We start from the raw sequence: 24,950 nt of genomic DNA, 5'->3' as shown, positions 1-24,950 counted from the left end.
GGAGGAAATGTTCCTTTGTTGTGTGACGACCTAGCAGAACAATTTTTACGCTGATCTCATCTCATCTCATCTCATCTCATCTCATCTCATCTCATCTCATCTCATCATCAGCTGCTTCTCCGGGGTCGGGTCGCGGTGGTAGCAAGCTAAGTAGGGCCCTCCAGACGTCCCTCTCCCCAGCAACGCCCTCCAACCCCTCCTGGGGGATCCCAAGGCATTCCCAGGCCAGATTGGACATGTAGTCCCTCCAGCGAGTTCTGGGTCTATCCCGTGGTCTCCTCCCAGTTGGATGTGCCCGGAAAACCTCCAAAGGAAGGCGCCCAGGAGGCATCCTAATAAGATGCCCGAACCACCTCAACTGCCTCGTTTCGATCAGAAGGAGCAGCAGCTCTACTCCGAGCTCCCTCCGGATGTCCGAGCTCCTCACCCTATTTCTAAGACTGAGCCCAGACACCATACAGAGGAAACTCATTTCAGCCGCTTGTCTCCGCCATCTCACCCTTTCGGTCACTACCCAAAGCTCATGACCATAGGTGAGGGTTGGAACGAAGACTGACTGGTAAATTGAGAGCTTTGCCTTCCGGCTCAGCTCCCTCTTCACCACAACGGTCTGGTACAACGTCCCCATTGCTGCTGATGCTGCACCAATCCGCCTGTCAATCTCCCGCTCCATCCTACCCTTACTCGTGAACAAGACCCCGAGATACTTCAACTCCTTCACTTGAGGCAACAACTCATCCCCAACCCGGAGGGAGCAATCCACCATTTTCCGGTAGGGAACCATGGCCTCAGACTTGGAGGTGCTGACTCTCATCCCGGCCGTTTCACACTCAGCTGCAAACCGCCCCAGTGCGCGCGGGAGGTCACGTTCTGATGAAGCCAGCAAAACCACATCATCTGCGAAGAGCAGAGATGCAATTCTGAGGTTCCCAAAACGGACACACGCCTCACCTTGGCTATGCATTAAGACCCAATCCATGAATATCACAAACAGAACTGGAGACAAGGGACAACCTTGGCGGAGTCCGACACCCACCGAAAACGTGTTTGACTTTGTGCCGAGAATCCGGACACAGCTCTCACTTTTTTAAGCTTTTGTGTCTGAGAAAAAGAATGTAAAGAAAGCTCAATCAGCCACTAAGTAGCTTCAGTCTTAGTTTTGACCATTAATGGGGTGTTGAGTTGGTCTGACACTGTGTTCCAGTGTGGGGCATGGTTGGTGGTGTGTCCCAGGACAGCTTAACATGATAACAGGTCGTGTGGCTTCTTTACTTTTGAAAATGTTGTGCAGTTCACTCACATTCACTCCTTCATTCGGTGACATATTACAATTTATTTTTCTTTCTCTCATTTGACGATGGCAGAGAGTTCAAATTATTGCATCGATGTAATATAAATATAACAACACGATTTCACAGGGAAAATATGACGTTATTCTGTTACACTTAAATAGATTTCCCCTGCCACCCCTGACGTTTAGAATTACATGGATTATTTGCCCGAATACAGGACAATCTGTGTTACTGGTGCTATAATGTCACCCCCCCCCCAAAAAATGTCCATTCCATCACACAAAGGGAGATTGCCATGACATATTGTAAATATAACAAATCAAAAAGAAAAAAATAAATAAGACAACCTGATGGACATTGACATGTGTAAAATCATAAGACATAAAACAATTTTAGATAATCTCTTTAAGGGCAAAGCTCAAAAACCTCTTCCACAACAGGGATTCCTCTTCGTTACCTGATTTCATACACATCTAAAAAAGGACATTTTATAGTCCTGGTACTGCAAAACCTCAACTCTGGGTAAGACTCATCTACTTTTAGAAAAGAGAGGTTGGCTTTTTGCAGGAAGAAAACAAGCTTTAGTGGAAACCAAGAAGCCTTGAGAGGTGGTGCGTGAGAGGAATGGACATGGTGATGCGGACAGAAGGCACTGGCCCAACACCATCCCTCCACCTGCGTCTCTGTGGATCTACAGGATCCGCAGGATGGTGGGCCTGCAGGACGGTGGGTCTGCAGGATCTGCAGGACGGTGGGCCTCACGTTCTCTATTCAGGTTACATGAGCCATCACGGATGGTAGGTTTTGTTCAGCATAATTCCAGGTAGACGGTAAGCAGGTTGTCCAGCGGTCCAAGTCAGCATGAACCTTTGTCCCCGTTTATTTCCCTTACTGACTCAAAGTGGGCGCGAGTGCAGGCAAGCACATGATAAATACTGACTAAAACTAAGCGGACGTGAAGCATCAGAGGTTGAGTCAGCGCGTCTGGTTCATCGTTTCACTGCCACGACATCCACGGGACCAGCAAAACCACCAGCTTCCTCACATTCTGTGGCGTGCTCCCAGTGGAGAACGCTAGCTGCGGCCTAAATTGACGTTGGTGAGACGACACCACGTGGTGGAACCAGGTCGAATACAAAACTACTGCAGCACTTTCCTGTTTTTACGTCACATATAGTACAAAATACTATACAAACACTCACAGCCATGTACTACAGTGTCTTATAGTACTACTATAATAACACGTTATACATTAGAGAAATACTACAGTATTTTTATGGTAAAAAGGAAAACAAAACACAGCAAATATAATAATAGTTTGTACAGTACTGCCTCCTACAGTGTTTGTATGGTAATGTGACAAAAAAACAAGAAATTCTTCATAGTTTTACTGTTGTCCACTTTGGAATGGGATGACCAGGGATTTGGTTTGGCTCTCCAAACATCTGGATGGGAGCTGGATGGGAGGCGAGCTGACACAACGTCTTCAGCCAACGGGTCTCTGTGTGCATTTACACCGGTACCACATCCAGCACCACATCCAGTACCACATCCAGCACCGCATCCAGCACTGCATCCAGCACCATGGAAGTATGGCAGACGCTCACAGCATGCCAACAACAGTCTTTCATAAAACACTAAAACCCAGTTTTTACAGAGCTGGTTTCCAAGGTCCACACAGTTTGGATGCTGTGTGGATGCTGTGTGGATGCTGTGTGGATGTGTAATGGGCAACACAGAGTCCGTGAGTCCGTATCCTCCCAACAGGCTCAAACTCACGGTATAAATTCTGCACCAAGGTTAAAGAGAGCTTCAAGCTTCTTTTGTGGCAAGCATCCTAACAGACACTGAAAGCAACTAAAGTGCTAACCACCCCTTAGTTTAAAATCAGCTGAGGTAATAACTTTGAAATGAACACCATTCCCTATGACACGTGGAGTGTGTGATGAGAAACGTGACACTGATGGACTCTCAGAGGACACCGAGGATGCTCTGACTCAGTTCTCCACAGCTGTGTGTAGAAATTTCTCCACAGCTGTGTGTAGAAATTTCTCCACAGCTGTGTGTGGAAGGTTCTCCACAGCTGTGTGTAGAAGGTTCCACAGTTCTCCACAGCTGTGTGGAGAAGGTTCTCCACAGCTGTGTGTAGAAGGTTCCACAGTTCTCCAGTTGTGTGTAGGTTCTCCACAGCTGTGTATAGAAGGTTCCACAGCTGTGTGTAGAAGGTTCTCCACAGCTGTGTGTAGAAGGTTCCACAGTTCTCCACAGCTGTGTGTAGAAGGTTCCACAGTTCTCCACAGTTGTGTGTAGAAGGTTCTCCACAGCTGTGTATAGAAGGTTCCACAGCTGTGTGTAGAAGGTTCTCCACAGCTGTGTGTAGAAGGTTCCACTTCCACAGCAGCCACGTGCTGCACACACACACACACATCTCCATCGGCGTGTAAAGAAGATTTGTGACCACCGTCCTCTGCTGTACCGCCGCTGTAAGACAGGAGGCCCCTGGCCTGCGGAGCAGCTCAGCTTCTGCTTCTGCACAATGTAAACAGTCACTGCATGCACACATGGCTATAAATAATCACAACAACATAAAGAAACAACACAACAAATGTTGATAACGTGACATTGAGCTTCAGTCCATCATTTTTCCACTCGGCGAAGGAAGACAAAACAGAAGGGATGGCGAGAGAGGAGGAAGATGGCAGACTTGTAAACATGGTCGCAATTGTTATGGATGTTACAGTAAGCGTTAGGAATGGCTAAATATCTACGTTTGCTGACCGTGTGCATGCTGCGCAGACGGTCACGTGGACTGGTGTGTTTGCCAGCATGACGGTACATTTTCCATTTGCCCAGCTTGAAAGTCTTTCTGTAAGTGTCGCTGACCGTTATTGCCCCACTCAGCTGCACGGAGTGGATCACACACAAAGGCATTTTCATAATTTGGTCTTTTTGAAAAAAAAAAAAAATCATTTACACCAACAGACAGACAAACACCCTGCAAAGACATGAAAAAGTGTGTGTGTGTGTGTGTTGGAGGACTTGGACTGTAAGATAAGATGGGTTAGTCGGAACAGTCACAGTAGATTTTGTGTCGAGTTTCCGGAGGGGGGGGTGGGGTGTACAAAGCACGCTTTGTCGTTCGGCTGCTACGCAAGATGCAAAACGCACATGCTGCTTGGAGGCGATGTGGATGTTTGCTACTTGATGCTCTCTGCTGGTTGATGTCGTAGTATCCGGACACCGTCACGGGTTTCTTTGCTCACTTGCTGCATCTTTTGCTTCGGGGCTGCCTGCTCGAACGGGTGGGGCAGGTTAACGCACAAGTCGGCAGGACTCCGCCATGGCAGCATGGCGTGGATGAATAGTACTGATTCGTTTAAGCAATATTTCAGTAGCTACTGGTAACTCTGTTGCTGTTGTCACTGTTTAGTTGAAGCCGTGAGGGGAGTGGGCAGGGCGAGGTGCTGCAACAGGAAGTTCTTTGTGCGTCGATAAGAAAGACAGCCGATGAGCTCCTGCTTGGTGGTGTATGCCGGACAGGCCGCCGCGTTTCCTGGGAGGTCGAGGGCTGGTCGGGCGTCCGTCACCGGTGCCTGCCGCGGGTCATGAAGAGCAGAACCCTGCGAATGCCGCTGAGCCGGTCTTTGAGGGAGGTGAGAGCCAGGAACGGCAGCTGGGCCCGGCCCTCTAACGGAAGGACCGCCACCAACCACCAGCACCATGATGGACCATTAGGACTGGCCTACGCACACACAGAGGTGGGGGAGAGAGTCGTTAGAGGTTTTAATGAGGCTCTGATTAAGCAATGCAGAGGCACCTGCTAAAAGTAAGAGGAGGATGAGGGGAAAGAGGAGGATGAGGGGACAGAGGGAGATGGAAGGGAAAGAGGAGGATGAGGGGAAAGAGGGAGATGGAAGGGAAAGAGGAAGATGAGGGGAAAGAGGGAGATGGAAGGGAAAGAGGGAGATGGAAGGGCAAGAGGGAGATGGAGGAGATGGTATGGAGAAAGAGAGAGCGCTACCATAGTCAATCAGTCAATCAATATAGTGAGGCATGACCTCAATCGGGTGCTAGTCTGGGGGGAGGGGGTTACTCACACACAACAATGGCATATGATTCCAGCAAACATAGATTCCATAAAAGGAAGTGATCCTCTCATCCAAGGGCAAGGTTATTTCATCATATCAGGCGTGGATGGGCAGTTCTTATAAAAACAAAATGTATTGTGGGAGTTCAGATCATTCCATGATAATCTGAGCAATCTCAGTATGGAGCAATATTAGTGTTGCATTCTTCAGCGAGACATTACACAGTTGTACCACAAAGGCAACATGGTGGAAGTCATGATATCATCTCAGAAAGACGATAATATCCATGAAGTTTCTTCCTAGACAGGTTTAATTAAGGTAGCTAAAACCTGTTGTTGGCGTGTATGTGTGCACGTTGGTATTGTGTGTGTGTGTGTGTGTGTGTGTGTGTGTGTGTATATACCTGTGGTTCGGAGTCTTTCTCAGGCATGGGTCCAAAGTGTCCCATGATGCGCTCCTTCTGCTCCGGTTTGAGGGAGTTGACCCAAAGCAAGGCCTGGTCATACACCGTATCATGTAGAGACTGCAGCTCGTGCTCCTCCACGCCCTCCACCTACACACACACACACACACAAATACACAAATACACACACGTCTCAGACAGGAGGCATTGTTGTCTTTTAATGATGTCAAGCCGGGTTCAGCTTGAGTAAATCAGAAACTCTGTGAGCGCCCTCTTATCTTCTAATCTATCCATCTAGATTCCAGTAAGAGTTTAGCTATGTCTACTTCTGCCTAAAACACTCAGGGTGTCCTAGATCAGCCGTGCTTCATCCCTCTGTTGTTTCATCCATCCATCCATCCATCAGTCCATCCCCCCTCCTCTCACTTGTTATGAGAGTTGGCCTGTAGGTGGCAACACTGTGTTAATCTTATGTATCTGTGATCTACTAGACAAGAGAAGTAGAGTGATTGCACCAACATACAAGGTATGTCCCAGAGTTATAAGTAAAGCTTCATAAACCCACGTATCTGCATGATCATTACAACATGGTGTCAGAACTGGACTCAGCGGCAACCAACAGAAGAAGAAAATAATAAATTTGAGGACGGAAAACTTCCACATTGAGACAGCTAGCTGGCTAATGTTGCTGCTGAGAAGGACTGCGCTAGCTACAATGGCAGAAGCAAAAGCTAATTCCCCAGCAATTCCAGTGCCGGAAGGGATGGACCTGAAAGCAGACGTATTCAACAACTGGACATTCTGTAGAGCACAGTGGGAAAACTACGAGATTGCAACTGGACTGAATGAAAAGGATGACAAAATCCGCGTGGCAGGGTCCGCGGTGGTGTAGCGGTCTAAGCATTGGCTTTGTGTCGATGCAGTTGCCCACTGGGGGCCGGGGTTCGCGCCCCTCTCTCGTCAGATCAGACTATGGCCGGACTCGATGAAGCCGCAGTAATTGGCAGCGCTGTCTTCGGGAGGGGCGCGGAGTCGGCTTGTGTTCGTCACATGAATGCGTCTGTGTGGTGTGGTGTGGTGTGGTGGGGGGGGTAAAAGCAGTGGTTCGGCCTGGATTCGCCTTGTCACAGAAGTGGCGAGGCGTCTCCTTCCAGACTGCCGGCCGCAGAGATGCAGTTGGGGAATACATGCAGTACGAGGGCAGGTGTTTGAACTAAAATAGGGATCAATTGGCCACTAAATTGGGAGAAAAAGGGAAAAATCAGAAATAAATTAAAGAAAAAAATCCGCGTGGCTACTCTGCTAACTGTGATGGGTAAGGAATGCCATATGCTGCAACGGCACCTTCACATATGTCAGATGTAGACAGATGCAAACCTGATAGAATTCTTGAAAAGCACTTCGAGCCATCCAGGGGTGTGATTCGTGAGCGCTATATATCCCATACCACTCAACTGAATGTCCTTGAATGTTCGGTTGAAAGATGACGGCACACGTTAAGGGGTGGTTGTGCCTTTCTACCAAAAACATGCACAGAAAACCATCTACCCCCCCCCCCCATGAATATCTTATCCTCTCACAATATGCGACTAAAGCCTCCTACAGACTGCATGATTTGGGCCGTCTCACGTGAAAGATGACTAAACGTTGCGATATCTTTGGTCGTGGCTCCAAAACGGTGGTCCTACGTCGCACTGTGAGACAGGTTCAAAGTCGGGACCTGATCTTGCGACCGAAGATGACCTGGGACAAAGGTCTGACAGTGTCAGAAGTGTAGGACGACCTACGCTGCTACGACCTGCGTCTACTAACCGACCAATAGAAATGCAGCAGGAAATGACGCGCTGATCAGCGCCACGCAGGATCGTTGCTGGCGCTAAACACAAACACGCTGTTGGCGTCTGTGACCCAAATGCCATGGATTCAACAAAACGGGCTAACACAATGAGCTAACCAAACGAGCTAACAAAACGCGCTAACACAAAGAGCTAACAAAACGCGCTAACACAATGAGCTAACAAAACGAGCTAACACAATGAGCTAACACAATGAGCTAAAAGAAACGAGCTAACAGAATGAGCTAACAAAACGAGCTAACCAAATAAGCTAACAAAACGCGCTAACACAATGAGCTAACCAAATGAGCTAACAAAACGCGCTAACAAAACGCGCTAACACAATGAGCTAACAAAACGAGCTAACCCAAAGAGCTAACAAAACGCGCTAACACAATGAGCTAACAAAACGCGCTAACACAATGAGCTAACAAAATGAGCTAACAAAACGAGCTAACACAATGAGCTAACACAATAACAAAATGAGCTAACACAATGAGCTAACAAAACGAGCTAACACAATGAGCTAACAAAACGAGCTAACCAAACGAGCTGCGGCGACTATTGAAAGGACTGGATTCCTGCTTGGCGTCATGTTGCCCTACCAGCGGCGTAGATTGATGACGCACGCTGATGACGTTTTCATGGCCTTGCGTCGTCGCCTGCGATTCAGTGGCGTCATCGTACAGCCTCGATGTTATCGGCTGTTATTCGGTGTTATCGCACATCGACCTTGATGTCGTGCCCGAGTTTATTAGATCCATATCGCACAGTGTGGCTTGCAATAAACTTACAGGATTGCTAAAATCGCACAGTCTGGACGAGGCTTTTAAAGACTTTTAGTCTTGGTCCACTGGGTCCTGTTTCAGTGTCTTAAAGAAAGTGGATTCCTTGCATTGTTTCTATCAAATGTGACAGAGGTCTCTTACACAGATGCCATATCTACCACGAGAACAATGAACAGTAATGGCAACTTAACTAGGAAGAGAGGAAACATGCTCTACCCTCCTTCATGCACCCCCCCCTTACCTTGACGTCCTCCAGGTACTCTATGTCAGCAGTGTTGTAGCCGTCTCTCTGGCTGTGCTGGATGACCTTAAACCTCCGCCTGCCGATGGTGTCCACGACTGAACGGCCGTCGGAGAAAAACTCCACATTTCGGATCTCCAGGAGACACCCGAAGTCCGCGAACCTAGGGGAAGGAGAGAGCACCGTTACAGAACGAGGTGGGGGCCGGGGGGGGGTGTCCTTCGCCAGACACCTGTTCTCAGCTTCACTACTCGGGTTTCATCTATCTCCCATCTTGATAAGCCATGTGGTCTGAACTAAATATACGCCAGAATGGTTTAGTAGGGAGTAGTGCAGCTCAGACTACAGGTCAGAGTATATAACAACATCTACATATCTTAACTAGTGTGGGGGAATCACGCTATTCCCCCAGTCCCCCCCCCCACAGGCGCCCCGACTGACCAGAGGAGGCGCTAGTGCAGCGACCAGGACACATACCCACGTCTGGCTTCCCACCCCACGACACAGCCAATTGTGTCTGTAGGGACGCCCGACCAAGCCGGAGGTAACACGGGGATTCGAACCAGGATTCCCATGTTGGTAGGCAACAGAAGAGACCGCTACGCTACCTGGACGCCCTAACTGAATGGATTTTTAATGCATCGGCCCACATTACCCAATTTCCCCTCGGAGATGAATAAAGTAATCTGACTCTGACCCTGATGACTGCAGGTAATGAAAGAGAGAGCAGGAGCCGAGCTCTAGACGTTTTCAGTCTCAGTTTGGGAAAGCCAACATGGGCCCAGGTGGAAACACCTCCCCATAACAATTCTCTGGACCCGGGTCATTTCCCAGACATGTTTATTACCAGACAGGTGTTTTTCGTCTTGTTATTACTCACCCTTTGTGGTTGTCTCCGAGACACATGCCAAAACACTTGGTTCCTGTCTCCATGCACCGGCGAATCATCAGTCTGTAGCACGGCTCGAATATGTGGAGAGGGCATGGCACGGTGGGGAAGGCCATGGTGCACACAAACATAGGCACGTTCTTGTTCAGACTGAAAAACCAGGAGAAAAAACAACATTTTTTGATGGGTAGGTACAGCTTAGATCCCTCGAGAAATGCAGCACGACAGATGAAACCAATAAATCTGCCTACTGTCTGCAGACCAAGATACTCTGAAAAGATGCCACACATGCCACATTCCCCATACCTGGGGAGGGGGAAACTACTAGACTAACAAGTCTCTCGGTAAATAACAGTTATAATTTTCCCCCTTTTTCTCCCCAGTTGTACTCGGCCAATTACCCCACTCTTCCGAGTCGTCCCGGTCTCTGCTCCACCCCCTATGCTGATCCGGGGGAGGGCTGCAGGCTACCACATGCCTCCTCCCATACATGTGGAGTCACCAGCCGCTTCTTTTCACCTGACCGTGAGGAGTTTCACCAGGGGGACGTAGCACGTGGAAGGATCACGCTATTCCCTCCAGTCCCCCCCCCCCACACAGGTGCCCCGGCTGACCAGAGGAGGCGCTAGAGCAGCCACCAGGACATGTACTCACGTCCAGCTTCCCAACCACAGACACGGCCAATTGTGTCTGTGGAGACGCCCGACCAACCCGGAGGTAACACGGGGATTCGAACCGGCGATACCCGTGGTGGTAGGCAACAGAGTAGACTGCTTGCTACGCTACCCAGACGCCCTATTTATTTTTTTTCTATAATATTGGACTAATACTGAATACAGAAATTATTGTTTCATCCGAATTAAAATCAGCTCTGTGACCGGCCCACGTCAGTTTTTACTAAGCTGACGTCCCCAAATGCATCATGGGTCTTTCTACCATCAGAAGACATGGCCCGTGTCAGACAGGATGGACCATGAGAACTAGTGGGCGAGGAACCCACCTATGTTAATTGGATTTCTAGTTGAGACAGAGCACATGTCAGTATTTAGTCAGTTCCTGAAAATCCGACGACTAGAAATGCAAATACCGTGTAACTGCACTGACATGATGCAGCAGGACTGACAGCTTACGCGCCCACCAAAAGTTCAGTGTGTCAGTTACATGGCTAGGTCACTAAACTAGGTCAGTAGGTCACATAGTTTATCTTAACATTCTCACAGAAACACTACGGCACATGACACACACACACACACACACACACACTTATTTAACGACAAGCCTCCTCCTCCAGCAAGGTCAACATCACGTCATGTGGGCTAGTGTTCATCACGTCATGTGGGCTAGTGTTTACGTCATGTGGTCTAGTGTTCATCACATTATGTGGTCTAGTGTTCTTCACGTCATGTGATCTAGTGTTCATCACGTTATGTGGTCTAGTGTTCTTCACGTCATGTAGGCTAGTGTTCATCACGTCATGTGGGCTAGTGTTTACGTCATGTGGTCTAGTGTTCATCACGTTATGTGGTCTAGTGTTCATCACGTCATGTGGGCTAATGTTCACGTCATGTGGTCTAGTGTTCATCACGTCATGTGGGCTAGTGTTCATCACGTCATGTGGGCTAGTGTTCTTCACATCATGTGGGCTAGTGTTCATCACGTCATGTGGGCTAGTGTTCTTCACGTCATGTGGGCTAGTGTTTACGTCATGTGGGCTAGTGTTCACGTCATGTAGTCTAGTGTTCATCACGTCATGTGGTCTAGTGTTCATCACGTCATGTGGGCTAGTGTTCATCACGTCATGTGGGCTAGTGTTCTTCACGTCGTGTGGGCTAGTGTTCATCACGTCATGTGGGCTAGTGTTCTTCACGTTATGTGGGCTAGTGTTCACGTCATGTGGGCTAGTGTTCTTCACGTCATGTGGGCTAGTGTTCATCACGTCATGTGGTCTAGTGCTCATCACGTCATGTGGGCTAGTGTTCACGTCATGTGGGCTAGTGTTCATCACGTCATGTGGGCTAGTGTTCTTCACGTCATGTGGGCTAGTGTTCACGTCATCTGGGCTAGTGTTCACGTTATGTGGTCTAGTGTTCTTCACATCATGTGGACTAGTGTTCATCACGTCATGTGGTCTAGTATTCATCACGTCATGTGGGCTAGTGTTCTTCACGTCATGTGGGCTAGTGTTCACGTCATGTAGGCTAGTGTTCATCACGTCATGTGGGCTAGTGTTCACGTCATGTAGGCTAGTGTTCACGTCATGTAGGCTAGTATTCATCACGTCATGTGGGCTAGTGTTCATTGCGTCATGTGGACTAGTGTTCTCGTCATGTGGACTAGTGTTCACGTCATGTGGGCTAGTGTTCATCACGTCATGTGGACTAGTGTTCTCATCATGTGGACTAGTGTTCATCACGTCATGTGGTCTAGTGTTCATCACGTCATGTGGGCTAGTGTTCACATCATGTGGGCTAGTGTTCACATCATGTGGGCTAGTGTTCATGTCATGTGGTCTAGCATTCATCACGTCATGGACTCTAGAGCCTATGAACTGATGAATAAAAGATGACGCAAGGAAAAGACACGGGATGAAAGAGAGGGAAAGACAAATAGGAGGAAAAAAATCAATGAAAAGGGGACGAGAAAAGAGTAGAGAAGAGAAAATAAGCGGAGAGAAGAGAAAGGAGGAGAAGGAGGGAGGAGAGGTAAGAGTAGCACTGCAGCATATTTACTTGGAGAGCTCAGCCATCTCCTCCTGGTTCATCTTCTGTCTCTCCATCAGCTCGTTGGGGAAATACTTAGATATGAGGTACTCCATCAATACTGTCTTACAGTACTGCCTATGGGCTAGGTACTGCAATGAGACAACACACACACACACACACACACACACACACACACACCCACACACATGAACACACACACGGACAGACAGGCACAGACAGACACAGACATGGACAGACGTGGACAGGCAGACACACACAGACACAGACACAGACACAGACACAGACACGGACACGGACACAGACAGGGAAACAGATAAGAGAGACCATTAGAACTATGCTTAGTCTGTCAGAAATGTTGAAAAACAGTTTGGTCAGTACAGGATGTATCTACACAGTACAGTACAGGATGTATCTACACAGTACAGGATGTAGCTACAGTGTACAGTACAGTGATGTATCTACACAGTACAGTACAGGATGTATCTACACAGTACAGGATGTAGCTACAGTGTACAGTACAGTGATGTATCTACACAGTACAGTACAGGATGTATCTACACAGTACAGGATGTAGCTACAGTGTACAGTACAGTGATGTATCGACACAGTACAGTGATATATCTACAGTGCAAAGTGAATTTGTTTCATTATCTACAGTGTACAGTACAGTGATGGATCATTTTGACTTGTGATGGATCATTTTGGATTATGATGGATCATTTTGGATTATGATGGATCATTTTGGATTATGATGGATCATTTTGGCTTGTGATGGATCATTTTGGATTATGATGGATCGTTTTGGCTTGTGATGGATCATTTTGGATTATGATGGATCGTTTTGGCTTGTGATGGATCATTTTGGCTTGTAGTCTAGTAGACAGATGGGGATAGTTTAATGATGGGACAGTTTAGTTAGTGCGGTGTGATGCTCCATCATGTGCAGTAAAGTGTGTGTTTCACTTGTGGTCTGATGTCCCTGGCTGTGTGTGTGTGTGTGGTGAGTAGAGGAGTAGGCAGGCCGGGTTTGTTCAGGACATACCTCAGACAGCTCTTGTTTGCAGAGGGGACACTTTGGGTTGTGGTCGAGACATCTTTCCAGACACTGGAGACAAAAGGTGTGGCCGCACGGCGTCGTCACTGGCTCATGAAAGAGTCTGAATGGAAGAAGACACAAACACAAAAACACAATATTTTGCAAATTATTGTGACAAGAGGGACACGTGCACAACCTCGCATGCATACCTCATGCATACTGCAAAATATCCACGAGCAAAATGCTGTGCAAGACCAGTAATACTACAGTAATACTACAGTAATACTACTGTGAGGCACACAGCTTTCAGACAGACATACTGCTTTGTAATCTAACAACCTGTCCTCATTCTAAGATGCAGCGCAAGCTTGAATCATTACAACCAATCCAGTCCTGCAGATGAAGACACCATATAAATATACAACACTGGCTGCAGCACACTGTTTCTGCACAACAGCGTGCTGTGCACGCGCAAACAGGTGTGGCTTTTGGTTTTTGATCTTTCACTGTTGACATATATTCATGTAAAATAAGATACTTGGCAGGTTGTAAGTTTTCCTGCCTGAGAATGTACCAAGTATGACTAGTGTCCCTTGCTCACTGCCTGTCAGGAACACATGCAGGAAGTTCTGCAGCAGCAGCAGCAGATGGCGAGCTTACTTCTGGCTGCAGTCTGGATGGAAGCTGCATCTCTTCAGCCTCTGACTGGTCTCACACAGCATCCCAGTGACTTGAAAGAGCTGTAAAGTATATCTCACCTCATACAGAGAGAACATTCCAGATCTGTGGGATCAGAGAGGTCACCAACCACGGGACTCCACGAGCCACTGTGCTCGATTGAATCTAAAAAAAAAGGAGAGATGATTGGATAAACTATTAATAAGAAAATCTACTGTTGGTTTACATATGTAAGTCTGTTCCTTATGTCCATCCATCCATCCATTACCCAGGATGCTGGAGCCTATCCCAGCAGTCACTGGGTGGCAGGCGGGGAGACACCCTGGACAGGCTGCCAGACCATCACAGGGCTCACACACTTAGGGACAATGTAGTATGGCCGATTCACCTGACCTACATGTGTTTGGACTGTGGGAGGAAACAGGAGCCCCCGGAGGAAACCCACACAGACACGGGGAGAACATGCAAACTCCACACAGAGGACGACCCGGGACGACCCCCAAGATTGGACTGCCCCTGGGCCCGAACCCAGGACCTTCTTGCCGTGAGGCGACCGCGCTAACCACCGCGCCACCGTGCCGCCATGTTCCTTATGTATGTTAGCATATCTGCATGTGTGTGTAAAGAAGTGTTGTGGTTCAGGAGTAGTTCAGGACAAGACAATTTTAGAAGTCCCACACGTGGTGTTTGAGATATGCCCATTTGACCTGGACAACGACTGAGGAGTGTGTGTGTGTGTGTGTGTGTGTGTGTGTGTGTGTGTGTGTGTGTGTGTGTGTGTGTGTGTGTGTGTGTGTGTGTAAATGGATAAATGCGTTTGTGTGAGAATCCTCCTGAAGCTCACCACACTTGCGTCTCTTGCGGTCATCCCTCTGCTCCTCTTCCGCTTCTTTCTCGGAGCTCCTTCGTTTCCGCTTGTGGACAAATCCAAAGTCCAGCTTCCTGCTCTCTGTCTCCCCCTGACCTTTAACCTCTCTGTTCTCTGAGCTCTCACCGGGGAGTTGTGGGCAGAGAAGTGCTGGGTTCGAGGAGGGAAGCTTGGACTCCAAGAACATCGGACCCTGGCAGACGGTCTGAGGACCAGACAGTGACTGAGATAGGAGGAGGAAGAGAGAGGGGAGAGGGGTGGATGGGTGAGAGAGGGAACATAAACATACCAGACCCTACGGTGGGGAACTCGTTTTCACAGAGGCTGTGTTTGACCACTCTTACCCGAGATGGCTTCGAGGTAGCAGTGGCGCTCTGGGAGGTGGCGTGGGAAGGTATGGGCATGGCAGAGGTGTGAAGTATGTGGGAAGTCGTTTGCATAATGCTGTTTTTGACGTGTGCCCTGGAGGTCAGTAAACTGGAGTAGTCCAAGACTTTGATCGGGACCTGATCAGTAACTGGAGCCAAGAGATCCCCAAGTAGCTAAAGGTGGAGAGCAGAAACAGTGATAGAAGACAGAGAGAGAGGGAGAGGAGACAAGTGGGTGAGATGATGTTAGAAGGTGACTTGATAACTAGGCTTCTACTCGTACATGATGCTGCATAAATACTGCATACATTATCTGAACTGACTTGAGCCATTTGACGTACATGATCATTTGAAATAAGAGGAGCATGGCACGTGGATAATGGTGTGGATAATGGAAGATAGCGGCACGAATTCACGTTTGCGGTGGCCTCGCCCAGTGCCGTCGATGCGGAGTCTCTGTTCACGTCTGCATCTAGATTTGTTTTGTCTTCGTTTGATGGCTGGGAGAGCAGGCGCTGGGTCGGCTGGGAGAGCTTGGTCTGCTGAGTCCAGTGGGCCCGGTGGGCCCAGAGATAACACCAGGGGCGGTCTGACAGGACACGGAAGTGGGGCAGACTGGGCTAACTGCTAGCCCATGCGGGCTGGCAGTTCCAACAGCACCGAGGGTGGTCTGGCGGCGGCCTCGCCTGGCGTTGACTGTGTTTTGGTGTCGTTGTGTGGAGTGCGGGGAGGTGTGTCGAAGGTGTCTGGCTGGGAGAGCTGGCGTTGGATCGGCTGAGGGAGCCTGGTCTGCTGCTTCCGGTGAGCCCGGGGACCACGGCCCTGACTGGAGCTGCACCCGAGGAGGAAACACTGAGGGCGGTCTGCCAGGACGCAGGAGAGCGGGGCAGGCTAAGCTAACTGCTAGCCCACGCAGACCAGCAGTTCCGACAGTCATCCTGGCGGGCGTTCGATCTCCTGGATAGTGGGGTTTTTGGGACTTTGCTTTGTTCTCTCTGTTTTGTATGTTTTTGGTGGTGTCGTTTTTGGGAATTTTGTGTACTTGCGTACACAAAAGAAACAACAATAAATTGTTCCTGATTTCTGATGGTGCTCCTCTGTGATGAAGGGCGTGGCAGTGCCAGCTTTGACACGTCACCTGCCAAAACGCACGCGTCATCTCGAAATGGTTCCCAAACACTGACACACAGCGATACACAGACATACTATATCACTGACCGATGCAGCTGAAACATGACTGACCAATGGAGCTGCTTGGCTGAAAATGTGAAAAGACAAGCGTAGATTTGATGGACAGTTTAGAAGTTCTTTAATGAGGGGCGGTAGGACGCACTTAGCAGATCCCGCAGTCTGATCACCAACAGCCACCGCTCAGTGTTCAGTGGACAGTAGCACTTTTACAACAGGTCATTTCAGCCTGCACTTTTAATCTGTGATATCACACATTTCCCACGATCACAGGCAGGTGATCGCCGCGCACCAGAAAACGGTCTACAACAGAAGAAGCGCCGCTGCAGTGCGGCTGCAGAGAATACGCAGTAGGACAGATGTCATATGGGGATTGTCATCGTAAACGCTCACCTTGTGAGCCTCCATCCTGGCCAATCTGCTGTCAGGCTCGATGGAGAGACAGACCAGGTATTCTCTGAGCGCTTCATCAGTTCTGCCCAGCGACACGAGGGCCTGAGCCTTCCGTACATGACCCTGTGGACAGGGAGAGAGACATACGGGGTAGATGTGGGGAGAGTTTTAACCGAGGGATTTTTCAGTAGGCTGTTAACATTACAGATCTATTCCTCTGAGTGCAGCAGCATCGTGTCTATGTGTCTGTCAGTGTGTGTGTCTGTTTCTCGGTCATTCATACCTTAGGCCAGTGGGGCATGAGTCTGCAGGCTGAGTCAGCATCTTCCAGGGCCTTCTCATAATGCTTCAGACTGGAGTTTATCTGAGAGCGATTACTGAACAGTATGTGGTCTCTGGGGGCTGCGGAGGACAGAGGTGATTAGACGCATACACCGAGGCTGGCTGTTGCAGTCATGTTGGGACTCACATATGCAGTTAGAAAGACAGGTGTTCAGATGTCCTACAGCTTCCAGTTTGCTATGGAACAACTTAAATGATGCCCTGTGGGTGGGTTACCGAACAGGCCTAGCGAGCCCAGGGGGCCCGTAATCCAGAGCCTTTGCATGAAGTCGCTGTTATTAACTTTGCATTTCTTGTCGCATAGTCAAAGGGCTTACTCATTCATCTCAATAACAGAGCCCCAGAAGCCCCACTGGGAAACTGCAGGTGAAGGTGTGTCGTAGCTAACATGCTGTTGCCGTTAACTGTGTGTATGTGTGCTGTATATGTGTCTATATACTATATAATAATCCATCCATCCATCCATTATCCTGCTCTCAGGGATAATGGATGGATACCATACAGGCTGATTCAGAGAGCAGCCGGGAACCGCTGCAGCCGGGATGCGAACCCGGGTCTCCCACACCATGGGCGACTACGCTAACCAGTCAACTAAAGGCTCTGACCCCAAAATATAATGATATAACATATAATATGTGTCTGCTGCGTCCGGTGGGCCCAGGGACTAAGGCCCTGACCAGAGCTGCGCTCGAGGAGGGAACACCGAGGGCGGTCTGACAGGATGCAGAAGCGGGGCGGGCTAAGCTAAGCTAACTGCTAGCCCGTGCAGACCGGCAGTGCCGACAGTCATCCTGGCTGGCGTTCACTCTCTTGGACAGTGAAAATTTTTTTTAATTTTTTTTTTGTCATGTTGGATTTTATGTGTTTTTGAAGTTGTTGTTTTTTGTTTTTGTTTTTTTGTAGTTTGTAGTTTTGGAGGATAAAAGTTTTCAGCTCAAAGTGGTAGTTTCTAAAAAGGAAAGTTCTTCGGCTTACACAACGTCTAAGGAAAAAAACCTGTCTTATAAAACCATGTAACACTAGCAATAAGGTCACCCACATGCCGGGTTTCGTAACATTGAGAATTTATGCAAATGCAGTTAGCCTGAGGGGACTCGCAGGGAAATCTATCTCTCTGGTTTCTGAGCACACACTGGCAGAATAAAACGCTGAGGTAAGAACGGATCAAACTGGCGGACACTTACAAGCTCTGTGGAAAGAGAGGAGGTCAAACAAACACTGGAGAATTTACTTTACAATATGGCCAAAAGATCATACTGTACTGCGGTAGTATATCTGTAATATACTAGCACAAGTGGTATGGCTATGTAAATATCTTCATTTGCAGCCAAATGGCATAATGATACACATAATTAAAGACACACACACACACACACACATCTGCAAGCTGCCCTATTTAACGGCAGTCTTGTGTTCGCGGCTCTAATGGAGGGAGGGCCTCGCTTGACAGGAAGGTCAGGAGCTGCTGCTGGTAGGAAGAACATTATTTTTTTAGTTAACTTCTCCGTCCACTTCTCCAGCGTTGCTGGGCGTATGAACTACTGACTCTTCTAGTCTGTAGTGTGCACACAAAACCAGGCTAGAGTCAGAAATGCTCAATAATATTTGCACAAGCCGTCAGCTTGTGTTATTTAACCGTCGGGCAGTGGGACAAGTTGTTGCACATCACAACAGCAGAGCGCACAACTTGTTTCTTATGTTGTGTTGTGTTTCTGTCTTTGTTAAGGATCCCAACATGTCTCAAGGGTGTTTTGGGGGAAAGGCTTTGTTTCGATTGGAGCTTGAAAAGAAACAAGAAAGGAAACGTTAAGCGAGTGTAAATGACACAGCTAACCAGCTAACCAGCTAGCCAGGTATTCATGTGCCCAAAATGTCAACGTCCGCAGTGGCTAACCTTTTCAGCCACGTTGCATTCACTTCTCTCTTGGCTCTCTTAAAATCTCTCTTTGCTCTCTTTTTGCGCTTTCTTTTGCTCTTTGCTCTCTTTTTGCTTTTGCTCTTCCTTTTGCTCTTGGCTCTTTCTTTTGCTCTTTATCTTGCTTTTTGTGCTTCCTTTTGCTCTTTGCTCTCTTTTTGCGCTTTCTTTTGCTTTTTGCTCTCTTTTTGCTCTTGGCGCTTTCTTTTGCTTTTTGCTCTTCTTTTTGCTCTTTGCTCTCTTTTTGCTCTTGGCTCTTTCTTTTGCTCTTTCTTTTGCTTTTTGCTCTTCTTTTTGCTCTTTGCTCTCTTTTTGCTCTTGGCTCTTTCTTTTGCTTTTTGCTCTTCCTTTTGTTCTTTAGTTTGCTTTTTGCTCTCTTTTTGGTCTTTGCTCTTTCTTTTGCTCTTTCTTTGCTTTCTTTTGCTCTGCTTTCTTTTTGCCTTTTGCTCTCTTTTTGCTATTTGCTCTTTCTTTTGCTCTTTGCTCTCTTTTTGCTCTTTCTTTTGCATTTTGCGCTCTCTTTGCTCTCTTAAGACCGAGGACCACCCAGATCAGTGAGTCATTAATTCCTTTACCAAACTGTTGCAGTGGTGTGCCACATTGTTTCTGATGCCCTGCAGCAGTGCTCATCATGTCTGCCATATCTACAGATTGTGGTGTTGTCGTGTTGTTATTCTTTCTATGTATGTATGTATGTATGTATGTATGTATGTATGTATGTATGTATGGGTGTATGTATGTATGTATGTGTGTGTGTGTAAGTACACTGAGAGAGCTACGAAACCGGAGTCAAATTCCATGTCTGTGCAAACCCACACGGCCAATAAACATGATTCTGGTTCTGGTGTCATGTGTTAGTTCAACTGAACAACCAATTCCCCCCAGCAGAGGAGTGTAACCTCATCTACTCATACAGCAATAACACAACCAAAAGTAAAATAACACGCATTGAAATTACCCTCTGAAAGACTGATGTTTAAACACTACCCCCCCTTTCTCGCGAAACTATTGTATGTCCTCTTACTCTCGCAATAAAAACCCGTTACGCAAGCCTTTTTTTAAATCATCTGTCGGCTTCCTGCACGTTTCCAAAAATAGTTTTCTCTACTTTAATTTTTCCTTTCGCGTTCTTCCAAAGTTCCCCGTTGGATTATTGTTTGTGCTTAATCATCCAAACGCGCCGTGACTTCGCTAAGAGGGAAAGTGCGTATGTGAACCAACTGTAAACCCAAGACATGTCCAGGATCCTCTGCGACTCGTCCTGCCTAGCGGTGACCCACAATAATACCCTTGACCCACATTTATCTCCTCATTGTTGACGTTATACAATGCCGGAGAAAACGCGCCAGCACCGCCGGCGTCCTTACGCAACGCGGGGTCCGGCGGACCGTAGCCTACATAACACGCTGTTACCCAACACACGGCGGACGCTGCGCGCCGGAATGTGGCGCACAGCGTCACCGCAGCCGCAGCCGCAGCCGCAGGCGCAGCCGCAGCCGCAGAAGCCGGCCCAGCGCCACAGCGCACCGTCACGGTGCCGCCCGAACGGAACGACCTGACGAACACACAACCAAACACCACAACGATCAGCCAAGCCTATCGCTGGCCAGTGCGCGACCAGCTGAGAGTTATACTGGCTGTACTTACTGCCAGAATAGAGCAGACTATGTGAGACCATCCTGGGACGGAACAGGGCCAGTCTCACGCTGAAGCGTTATTCTAGTAACCCCAAAAAGTACGCGTGGAAAGCTCGGCAGGATAATAAACAAAAGTCCAGCGGTACTACCTATCAGGATCGCCTGGTTGTACTTCTCCAGAGCCGCTTCCATCTTCCTCTCGGCGTACAGCTCGTTGCCCTCCCGCCGGAGCCGCACGGCCCGCGAACGGCCGGGGAACCACTTGACCAGCAGGTTGCTGAGCACCACGTTGACCCGGTAACCCGGCACGTCGGTCAGCTTGGAGACGGCCCCGCACTGCTTACAGCTGGGCGCCTTCTCCGGCTCCCTGCGCTCCCTCTCCAGGCACTTGGCGCAGAAGCAGTGTCCGCAGGGCAGGGTGACCGGCTCGGCCAGAAAGCCCAAGCACATCCCGCAGGAGAACGCTTCGCTTCCTCCTCCTCCTCCTCCGCCGCCGCCGTCACCCGGTCTTCCCGTCTCCTCGCCCTCTCTCCTCCGGACGTTATTCTTCAGGTAGTCTAACAGGTTGTCCAGGTGCGCTGGTCGGAGCCTCTCTATCTCCGAGGCTTGCCGGTAGACGCTGAAAGCCTCGGCGAGTTTGCCGCCGTACGCCAGCGCGTCGGCCCGCTTCACCATCAGCACCAGCCGGCCGCCCGGGCTGCCGAGCCCCCCGAGCTGGCACTGGTAGATGTCCGCCGCCAAGTCGAAGTTTTTCGACTGGAAAGCCTCCGCCGCGAGCTGCAGCATACTTTCACTCTCCGTCCCCATGACGAACGTCTCGAACGGATCACTTCGCTGCTGCTCGGTGGGAATGGCTGTCTGGTAAAGTGCGCCGGGGAGCAGACATGTCCTGGCCACAGCAGCGTGCACCGAGCCAGTCATTAATGATAAAATTCTCCATGGAGAGAAGGATGAGTGAGGGAGGGGGGGTAGCTCTTATGTAAAACTAGTGTCATGTGATAGAGGCCAGCTGTTCTCATTGGGCGAGTTTAATAATAATACGGTTACAAAACAATCTCCTATGTAACACTTTGGGGGGGGGGGGTGGCGAGTGGAGGGGGGGGGTGTCGTAGACAGACGCCGACCTGCTCCAAGTAGGACTAACCGCCGAGTCTGACTTGAAACTTTCGGGCAAACTTCGCAGGGTAATGAGGCCGTTGGAGTTATATATCGAGGGCAGCGATGACACCATTTTAACGCGGAACCATTTTCTACTGCCCTCAAAACTGACGCTGGTGGCTTTGTGTTGGCTGCCAGGGCGAACTTGATGTTAACCCCCGGGGGCGTCAGGGTGACGCCATCTAATTGCCCGTGGGCAAAGTTACACGTTCACAGCTGCTATACGCAGGGCAAAGCGTCGCGACTGTGCGCAGGAACAAATGGGAAGTGCAGAGCTCAGCGCCCCCGAAAAACTTCGGGGTTTGGTGCCTTGCTCGAGGGCATATTGCCTGTATTTGGGGGGCCATGTGGATGTAGAAGCACCAGCCACTCTATAGGCACCGTGACTTCGTTGAAAAACGCCCCACTAATAATAAGAATAATGGCGGAGGACTAAATCAGCAGTTCTCCGCATCCATTAGTCACACCGGTGTCTGCGGACCAGCCTGGTCCTGTATCTGCCTGATAGAGGAGCAGCACGTGGGGTGAGGTCACTCGCGTTCTCCGTGTACAGCTCAGCGTGGTCTATTATAAAGCCGTTAACTTCATGTCCCCTAAAACCCCCTTTGTATCAAACACGATGACATACGACACCGCCAGAGGGCGCCCTTACCAAACTGTGACGCTTCCATACAGTTAGGTAACTTCAGCCGATGGGTCCCTTTTACTGTTAAATAAGCTTCCCCAGTTGTGTCACTATCTTGTAGCAGTAAGTTGCAGTAACTACAGTACAGGACTCATCAAAGAAGGTTGCATGAATTCATCTGCATACAACGTTTATTAACAGATACGCTTCATCACTCAACTAACGTAGCTGTCAATAAACGTTGTGTCCACATGAGCTGATTCAAGCTTCGAGTTCCTTACCCGGATTATTGAGCATGCATCAATGCGGTACAAGACCACCAGCAGCAGCACCACCACCACCAACAGCAGCAGCACCACCAGCACCAGCACCACCAACACTACCAATACCACCAACACCAGCAGCAGCACCACCAGCACCACCAGAAGCAGCAGAACCACAACCAGCACCACCAAAACCACCACCAGCAGCAGCACCACCACCAGCACCACCAACAGCGTTGCTCACTTTTAAGGCTTTAAATGGTCTTGCTCCTTTATACATTTGTGATTTATTGACTTGGTATGTCCCCCCCTCGACCATTAAGGTCTTCATATGGAGCCCTGCTGGTTATTCCCAGGTCTCGGTTGGTTACAAAGAGTGACCGGGCTTTTGCTGTTCGAGCCCCCACCCTATGGAATGCTCTTCCTGCTGAGCTAAGACGAACTAAGTCTTTGGCTTCTTTTAAATCTCGTCTTAAAACTTTTCTTTTTATGAAAGCTTTTACAAATGTTTGATATTTGTTTTTATTTTTACTCTTTTTATTTTTACTCTTATTTGATCTTACTCTTATTCCTGCCTTGTCTGGTTTTATCTGTATTTATTTTTTTCTGAAGCGCTTTGTAACATTGTTTTAGAAAGGTGCTATAGAAATAAAATTATTACTATTATTATTATTACTATTAAACTGGAGTTGGAAGACTGGATGCGGTGACTGGACTGTCTTCACAGCCTTAATAAAGTTTACCATGGTAATTGCACCATAGTAAGTAGTACCGTGGCACTACTATGGTACAAATACCATGGTACATCTACCACTGTATTTTTGACAGTACTATGGTATATACCAGGGGTACCCAACTCCAGGCCTCGAGGGCCGTAGTGTCTGCAGGTATTTTTGCAACCATGCACTACACCACCTGATTTAACTAATTTATTTCCCTCCTTGGTCCAAGAGGTGAGCTAATTAGTTAAATCAGGTGGTGTAGTGCATGGTTGGAACAAATACCTGCAGATGCTGCGGCCCTCGAGGCCTGGAGTTGGGTAGCCCTGGTAGATACCATAGTACTGCACAAACCATACAGCACGTACCATACAGGTAGCCCATATGGTACGTGCTGTAGTACAAGTACTATAGTGCTGTCTATATACCATGGTATAGACGTCTCTCTCTCCCAGCAACGCCCTCCAGCTCCTCCTGGGGGATCCCAAGGCGTTCCCAGGCCAGATTGGACAGGTAGTCCCTCCAGTGAGTTCTGGTTCTACCCGGGGTCTCCTCCCAGTTGGCCGTGCCCGGTAAACCTCCAAAGGAAGGCGCCCAGGAGGCATCCTAATCAGATGCTCGAACCCCCTCAACTGACTCCTTTTGACGCGAAGGAGCAGCGGCTCTACTCCGAGCTCCTCAACCTATCTCAAAGGCTGAGCCCAGACACCCTACGGAGGAAACTCATTTCAGCCGCTTGTATCCGCAATCTCACCCTTTCGGTCTCTACCCAAAGCTCATAACCATAGGTGAGGGTTGGAACGAAGATTGACTGGTACACTGAGAGCTTTGCCTTCCGGCTCAGCTCCCTCTTCAACACAACGGTCCGGTACAACGTCCACATTACTGCGGATGCTGCACCAATCCGCCTGTCAATCTCCTGCTGAACAAGACCCCGAGATACTTGAACTCCTTCCCCAACCCGGAGGGAGCAATCCACCATTTTCCGGTAGAGAACCATGGCCTTAGACTTGGAGGTGCTGACTCTCATCCTAGCTATTTCACACTCAGCTGCAAACCGCCCCAGTGGGCGCTGGAGGTCGCGTTCTGATGAAGCCAACAAAAACACATCATCAGCGAAGAGCAGAGATGCGATTCTGAGGTTCCCAAAACGGACACACTCCTCATCTTGGCTGCGCCTTGAGATCCTGTCCATGAATATCACAAACAGAATCGGAGACGAGGGACAACCTTGGCGGAGTCCCACACCCACTGAAAACGTGTTTGACTTTGTGCCGAGAATGCGGACACAGCTCTCACTTTGGTTATACAAGGACCGGATGGCTTGTCAACTGTCGCGGTACCCCCCACAGAGTGCCCCGAGGTACACGGTCGTAAGCCTTCTCCAAGTCCACAAAACACATGTATACTGGCTGGTCAAACTCCCATGCCCCCCCCCCTCAGCACTTCCGCAAGGGTAAAGAGTTGGTCCGTTGTTCCACAGCCAGGACGGAATCCGCAT

General features: G+C 48.9%; 1 protein-coding gene across 2 annotated transcripts; it reads right to left on the bottom strand.

Moving 5' to 3' along the window:
• Nucleotides 1-1,320: 1,320 nt before the first annotated feature.
• LOC130130994 (LON peptidase N-terminal domain and RING finger protein 3-like) lies at nt 1,321-21,643 on the bottom strand. Of its 2 annotated transcripts, none has more exons than XM_056300886.1 (12): nt 20,834-21,643; nt 17,074-17,192; nt 16,791-16,913; nt 15,186-15,383; nt 14,818-15,064; nt 14,054-14,138; nt 13,302-13,416; nt 12,266-12,387; nt 9,528-9,686; nt 8,648-8,810; nt 5,784-5,933; nt 1,321-5,034 (listed from the first exon to the last, which is right to left on the bottom strand). In XM_056300886.1, the coding sequence occupies exons 1-12, from the start codon at nt 21,603-21,605 to the stop codon at nt 4,876-4,878; spliced, it is 2,412 nt and encodes an 803-aa protein (XP_056156861.1). In that variant the 5' UTR covers nt 21,606-21,643; the 3' UTR covers nt 1,321-4,875. The 2 variants fall into 2 exon arrangements, with proteins under 2 accessions (XP_056156861.1, XP_056156866.1); XM_056300891.1 differs by lacking the exon at nt 1,321-5,034 and adding an exon at nt 5,409-5,496.
• Nucleotides 21,644-24,950: the final 3,307 nt, after the last annotated feature.

This window comes from Lampris incognitus, chromosome 1, assembly GCF_029633865.1.
Source record: "Lampris incognitus isolate fLamInc1 chromosome 1, fLamInc1.hap2, whole genome shotgun sequence".
Taxonomy (NCBI): Eukaryota; Metazoa; Chordata; class Actinopteri; order Lampriformes; family Lampridae; genus Lampris; species Lampris incognitus.
The sequence above is the reverse complement of the archived record's forward strand: the minus strand, read 5'-3'. Positions and strand labels throughout refer to the sequence as shown.

Bases quoted from the DNA above. Each gene is read 5' to 3' on its own strand.
- LOC130130994 (XM_056300886.1), bottom strand. From the start codon at position 21,605: ATGACTGGCTCGGTGCACGCTGCTGTGGCCAGGACATGTCTGCTCCCC. The intron at 17,193-20,833 runs GTAGTACCGCTG...TGTCCTCCGCAG, and splicing joins CAACCAGGCGATCCTGATAG to CCCCCAGAGACCACATACTG. The intron at 5,934-8,647 runs GTAAGGGGGGGG...GTGTGTGTGTAG, and splicing joins AGTACCTGGAGGACGTCAAG to GTGGAGGGCGTGGAGGAGCA.